The sequence below is a fragment of the Delphinapterus leucas genome, chromosome 21 (genome assembly GCF_059928025.1).
Source record: "Delphinapterus leucas isolate spDelLeu-1000000601 "Yukka" chromosome 21, BTC_Dleu_Yukka2, whole genome shotgun sequence".
NCBI classification, from domain to species: Eukaryota; Metazoa; Chordata; class Mammalia; order Artiodactyla; family Monodontidae; genus Delphinapterus; species Delphinapterus leucas.
This window is the reverse complement of record NC_143149.1, coordinates 13,840,422-13,847,146: the sequence shown is the minus strand read 5'-3', so window position 1 is coordinate 13,847,146 and position 6,725 is coordinate 13,840,422. Positions and strand designations below refer to the sequence as shown.

Genomic DNA, 6,725 nt, shown 5'->3' with positions numbered 1-6,725 from the left:
AAGCATATATCAATATTTAAGAAATTATATTTTGACATGAGAATCATTCTATCAATTTTAAGGTCTGCTGACTTTACTACTTGTGATTTTACCAACAATTAGTCCAAATCATACTTTCAAGCACTCTTAAATTCTCTCACATCCAATAAACAAAGTGGATACACTCCTTAAGAAATAAAGAAAAATAATATATAAGACTAGCATGCAGCAGTATATATTAATTATGTTTAATATTGGTGGTTAAAGAATTCATCTTCTTGTTACAACTTTCAAAGAGAATTAAATTTAAGTTCTTTTGGTTGCAGGGGAATGAGCAAAACTATTTATTGCACATTCCAAATAAAAAGGAATGTGGGAATGGAATTGGAATCTGTTCGTAAATAGAACATTAACCTTCCAATTTTAGAAGTCTTGTTATGCTAAATTTCTCAAATCATATTAAAATAGCTGATGAATTTTCACTTATTTTGCTTCATGTTGTGATTTGCATAAGTGAAAATATATAGATCATACACATATGTTTCAAAAGTACAAAAACTAATTTTTAAAAACATGGTCATTTCAGTACTGTATATATCAACATTGTTTTTTATTTCAATTAGGCAAATTATTCCCATAACTAATAATAACCATGGGAAGACACAGTATTGCCATAACACCATTTGTTTTTCTTTATGAATCTTATGTATCAAATATATTATACCTATAACAGCTAACAACTTTTACTTCAAGAGGTTCTTCAAGCTGTTTTCAGGAATCATAATAGCTAGAATACAGTAAAACCTATATGATGGATACAAAAGTATGTTATACCGTAGCTCTTAATCCTGAAATACAGGTTATTCATAACTCTAAAAGCTAGTTACACTGCTTGTAAATTTAATAGTTGAATTTAAATGGTATAAACAAAGTTGAATTCTATAGCTGTGTGTTATTTAAAGAAAACCCATAAAATGTTAAGTATAAAATCTGATTTTTTATTAAATCATTGGCATCTATTTCTAAGACAGACCCCTGGCTTTTTCTTCTGTTTTGTTTTAGTTTGGGGTGGGTGTAAATTCTGCAGATGTATTCCATGGTTACTAGTTCTGACCACCTTTCTCATGGATGTCTGCCACATTTCACTGAAAATGCATGATACTGCATGTGCTTTATCCTTTGCTGTGGCCTCTGCTATATCATTTTTTTGCTTCCAGATAGCGGTGGGTGTGCTCGCAAACGTGCTGCCATGTCTGTTACATTAACATCTGTGAAGAGAGTTCAAAGTTCTCCAAACCTATTGGCTGCAGGTATAATACCACTAACTCACAGAATGTCATACTTGAATGCCTTTCTCTGACCTTTCTTTCTTTCCAGAATTATCCTGTTTGGATGATGAACGTGGCTGTAAATACCTTTCTAATGCCCCACAAGTTCTTATTTTTCTTGTCTCAAGAATAGCTCCTATCCCTTATGACTGTTTTGCTCTAAAAATAAAAAAGCCAAAGGAAACTGATATCTTGTAGAAAACATTTTAAAAATCTAAATAAAAACAACAGTCACTTGCCAAAAATGTGTTAAGTAAATGCAAGTGTTAATAACTATTGAAGTTTTTGCATTGCATGAACTAAAGGAATATAATATTTAATTAAGATAACTCACAGGTGCTTTTGTTGTTTTTTACCTAAAAATTGTTGGGGGCTGGGGACACAGAGGGTCAGGAAGTGGGATTTGCAGGAAACTGAATCTTTATTAATTTGCTTCTATACCAAAGGTTGCAAATATAATGACAGAATATTAGTTTTGAAAGAGACTTTAAACCTTCCTTTAATCCAATAAGCAGAGAACCTTCTAATATATATTTTTAAACATCTTGGTCCAATTAAAACTAACATGCACGCACAAGTATAAATATACTCTAGAAAGTAACTGGGGGTGTGATATTTCAGCATTCACTAAAGTGAGTCTCTTTATAATAAATAATCTCTCATGACTTCCACCCTGGCCTCTCTAGACCCTGAAATACACCCATATGTTTTGGTGACTGGTTAGTTGGTTGGTTGGTTTGATTGTTGGTTGGTTAGTTGAGGGTTCCTTGGTTTTTTTTTTTTTATAATAGTCATGGCTTTTGGAGCAGAAGTGGGAAAGGGATGAAGAGTGTTTAAATAATTCTAATTCTCACAGTGCATATTAGTGTCTTTTACACACATACATTTAGTCGTTAATTAAATAGTCAGGATGTCCTTAGCTTTAAAGCCACTTGATCCTAAACTACCCAGCTTCGTTGAGGGAAAAAAACAAACTTCCATGTGGAGAATCCCACTCCTGCCCACCACCTCCAATCCATAAATAGATTTCAATGTCTAAGTTTAAATACGAAGCCAGGTGGTTCCATAATATATTACATTTTTTAAAACAATGTAAATTGCATTGCAATGTATGTAGTATGATCTCATTTTGGTTTGAAAAAAATTCTCTTTATATATGTATTTGTACATGTTTGTTCATGTGTATGTGAGCATGAAAAATGTTAGAAAAACTACAAATGTGTTTACATTGGACACCTGAGGGAAATGAAAATGAAGAGAAATAAGAAAGTAAATAAAATGAAGTCCAGGGACATCAGGTAGTTGGAATGTGTATACCATGAATATCACTGACATTTCAGCCAAGTAAAATTCTAGCCCAAGCTACTAAGATGTGGACCATTAAGGCACATGCTAGGGAACATGGCAATGCTTCAAAAATGCCATACTGTTGTTATTTATAAAAGTAACCACAGAAAGAATACTATTAGGTTGAGCTAGAGACTGCCATTTTGGAGAGTCAAAGCTAGAAGATTAGTAATTTCATATCACTCAACTTAATATAATATATTTAATGCTTCAGAGTCAAAATATTAGAAAATGTTAAATACTTTGGGAATATAAAATAATCTTCAGTAATAAAAGTTAGTAGTTGCTCTGGACCATTTTAAATTTCGTATCACTCCCATTATATCAAATAGGAGTAAGAGTTCCAGAGAATGAGGTCCCCTCAATTTTGGATTTAATTGTTACATTAAAAATAGATCTCTTCTGTATTAATTAGACATGTAAGGTATGAGCCCCTTTTCAAAGAAGTTTTAATTACATTTTGAAGAAAGAAATCAGCCTCTTTGTATGCCCACTCACATTATACGGTAGCCTTCATAATAAGAACTTATTTGACAGTCCTTTTGTGAATCAAAGGAAGATTAATAAATATTTACTGCTTTAAATATTGTTAAAATAGAACAGCCTTTAAGTAGAGGCTGTTAGACTACCTCCACAAAAGAGTCTAACCTTCCCAATCTCTCCTCCCAGATGAGAGAGTCAACATGAGCTGCTAGTCATCAACTATTTGTCCACTAAATCAGCCTGTCTTTCTCTTTTGATTTTACAAGAAGTAGAGTCCCAATGGACAATTCATGTATTGGAATCATAAAGTTGGAAAGGACCTCTAAGGACGTCAAGTCCAATGTCCGACACCAAGCCAGGAAGGCCTTGACAACTTCTCTGACAGGTGTTCCCTACCTTCTGCCAGGACGCAGGGAGTGCTCATTGTAAGAGTGAAGAGCAGTTATAGTCCTTAGTTCTCAAAGACTCTTGATTTTCACATGCAGAGCAGCCAGGGAACAATAAATCTGTCCCATTTCCTCATTCTTAAATTTTCAAAGAAGCAATGACTTCCCACTAAAGAATACTAGAAATTAAGGGCTCTGATCCCTAGAATTCTAGTTCTGTGTTTTTCACAAGTGAATGGTCATGAATAATGTTCATGATATTGATCAAAACCATTTTCTCCATGCATTTGCCAAGTCATTTATCAACCCTTAAAAAAAAACTTTATTCTCTTTACTTGACATGGATCTAGGATTTTAATCATTAATGTAAGTTTCATTAAAATACGGTTTTGTCCTGAAGTTTTGATCCATGGCCATTTTTATCCTTTCTCCTTTCTCATAATTCAACACACTTGTGTCTACAGTGTAAAGCAGGGCTTTTCCATAGAGCTCACCATTATTAATATCTCATATTTCCTGTAGCATAGGTACAGTTTCATTTGGAGATACTTGGGCCTGGTAAGAGGGGAAAGGGATAGACCCTAGTTGAGCCTAGAGTGACTATCCTCTGATTCTTGCACCTAATGTTTATCCCACTGAAGGTTCCATAACCTCCAATATGGTGGCCAGTAAGAAGAAACAAAACTGGCCCTCTACAAACTGTCAATTACAGGAAGTTTATTTCAAGTGTCCTTCAAGTCTGCTCAATATACCCTCCTCTTCCTCACCAAGTCTACACCTCTCACACCTCCAAGCATTTGGCTTCTATCACATCTATCCCCAGCACGTACCCTTGTTTATAAGCTCAGTTTTATCAAACCAAGAGTAAAATTAACTCCCTATTCTCAAGCAAATAATTACACTCTAAGTAATAATAATTATTATTAATGCTGTTTCTCTTTTCATTGCCACATCCCCGAATCCCAAAACTTGTTCCTTGTCCACAAACAGTATGTGGCACCCAGGTGGTTATCAAATCGCTCTCCTTGGGTGCCCCAAAGCAGACCTCTGATCACTCTGTATTGCTACACTGTGTTTGCTTTCTTTATAGAGCGTCCTCATCATCATTTAAGTGCTTGAGAATTTCAATCATTTCTGCTTCCATCAAATCCTAGAAGTAAAGTCTAATAAATATTTCATGTATAACTTTTCAAAGTTATTTTTACTTCATGGTACCCATTTTATTACTCTGATTTTGAGTTCTTTGGAGATAAGTCCATACTAAATTAGCAACTATCATAAAGAATGAAGATTTATCAGTCTCCTCTAACTCACCTAAGCTGGAGTCATTCTAATGCACTCTGTACCAATTCACACTTATTTTTCTTCTTTTGATTTGGAAAGAATCTATTATAAATATTTTATCTAAAAATCAAAGTCTTGTATTTCTCAACTAATGTTTATCATTCCAAATTTATGTATTTCGATTTCAAAATAACTATTCCTTAAGCATTAGAAAGAAAACAGAGAGTCCTTTTTACACGCAACTTTCATGTTCTATTAGGCATTGAAATAACAGCAATTAATAATGGTTTCAGGGAACATGCAGAAGGAATCTAGGACCTGGACAGAAGGTTAGGCTGAATGACCCCTAAGTTCCTTTCCAAAATTAAGGCTTTATGATTCTAGGTGAAGTTGGCCATGTGTTATAATAGAGCCAAGCAACATAAATTGATTACCTAAAATTGTTCATAAGTTATAGGAGATACTTGAATGTATAATTCCAGTAAAACTGAGAGTAAACATGTCATTGAGCCACTTCCCAACTGCATTATCAAAAGCAATTTATTAGTACTGAAATGCTTCCTGCAAGACAATGGAATGTCTTGTAACAGCTCTTTCAGAATTGAATATAAAATGACTCAAATGGCAATAAAAAGAAAATTCGAAGTCTAGAGAATAATTTGAAAGTATCACATAATATGGTAGGGTATTTACACTTTCTTAAGGTAAAAAACCCCGCAAACTACAAAAAATCAATGGCATTGAAAGCTAAGGATCTGGTGGTTTGATTCACTGCTGGGAGAAGCATTCATTGTTTACAAACCATTTGACCCTTTAATTTGATATTTAGAAATTCATCCAGCTTAAGCAATAATAAGATAAAATTGAATGGCTGCAATATTACTGAGGGAAAAATCAGTGTTTGATATATGTGTTAATTATATATTATAGATATTTAATGAATTACATTCTAATTGGAGTAAAAATAAATGCACAAACTTCCATTAGTTTATTTGATGTACCCAGAGTTTTAGAACTGAGATAACGTTTGCCAAAAAATACATGTAGCTCTTGGCCAGATGATCTTTACGCGACTGTTTGTTTCTTTTACTGGAGTATTCATTTCAACATTTCTTTTTCTTTTAGGGCGTGATTCTCAGTCACCGGACTCAGGTACAAAAAAAACTGTTCTGAATAACCACTACATTTGTTGTGAGTTTTTTTAAAAACATATTTATAGCCACATTGTTAATCCTACCGTAAACTTAAACTGCATATACATTTATGTATATTAAACTTTTAAGAAAGAAAGAAGAAAACTTCCACTTTGGAAATAAAAAATAAATCCTATTTAAAAAATGTTAAAAGTGAATGTAGATATTTTTGTATCCAATTTGCTTTCCCTTAATAAAAGCTTGGAGATGTTACAATGATCGAAATCAAGAGACACTGAATGGAGATGCTACATATTCCTCTCTTGCAGCAAAAGGTTTTAGAAGCGTTCGACCAAATCTACAAGAAAAAAAATCACCAGCTCAGGTAATCTTGCACACTGTTGTCTACTGTGTTATTTTAAAGCACGGCTATTAGGCCACTGCTCTAGAGCCTCTTTTCTAGTAACATGCATATTTTGATATGTTTCATTTTTGATATGGTTTTGCTTTTGTATTCGTATTGACTTGTATTTACAACATGGAAGACAAGTCTTAAGTTCAAAACAGGTTTCTGAATATTTTTTCTAATTCAGCTGATAAAAGCAGGTCAGTTTCTGACATAATTTTTAAGATATTTTCTAATTCTTAAAAAATTGTCAGCTGATGATTTGGATTTCAAAGTTATGAGGTCAGCAATATATTATCTACTCAATAAATATGAGTTATACAACTGCTCATTATATTAACTAAAGAAACTCTGTGTTGGAGATATTAGTAAAATTGTG

At 33.2% G+C, this 6,725-nt stretch overlaps 1 protein-coding gene across 8 annotated transcripts in view; it reads left to right on the top strand.

Annotated features, from left to right (window-relative positions):
• The first annotated feature begins 201 nt into the window (after nt 1-201).
• Nucleotides 202-6,725, top strand: part of SORBS2 (sorbin and SH3 domain containing 2) — a 92,027-nt gene continuing 85,503 nt past the window's right edge. For 5 of the 8 annotated variants that reach the window (XM_022571015.3, XM_089903659.1, XM_089903660.1 and 2 more), the window contains exons 1-3: nt 202-1,289; nt 5,933-5,959; nt 6,201-6,325. In XM_022571015.3, the coding sequence (XP_022426723.2) occupies nt 1,145-1,289; nt 5,933-5,959; nt 6,201-6,325 (297 nt within the window). In that variant the 5' untranslated portion in view covers nt 202-1,144. The remainder of the gene's footprint in view (nt 1,290-5,932; nt 5,960-6,200; nt 6,326-6,725) is intronic. The other 3 variants (XM_089903662.1, XM_022571007.3, XM_089903661.1) reach the window with 1 other exon arrangement.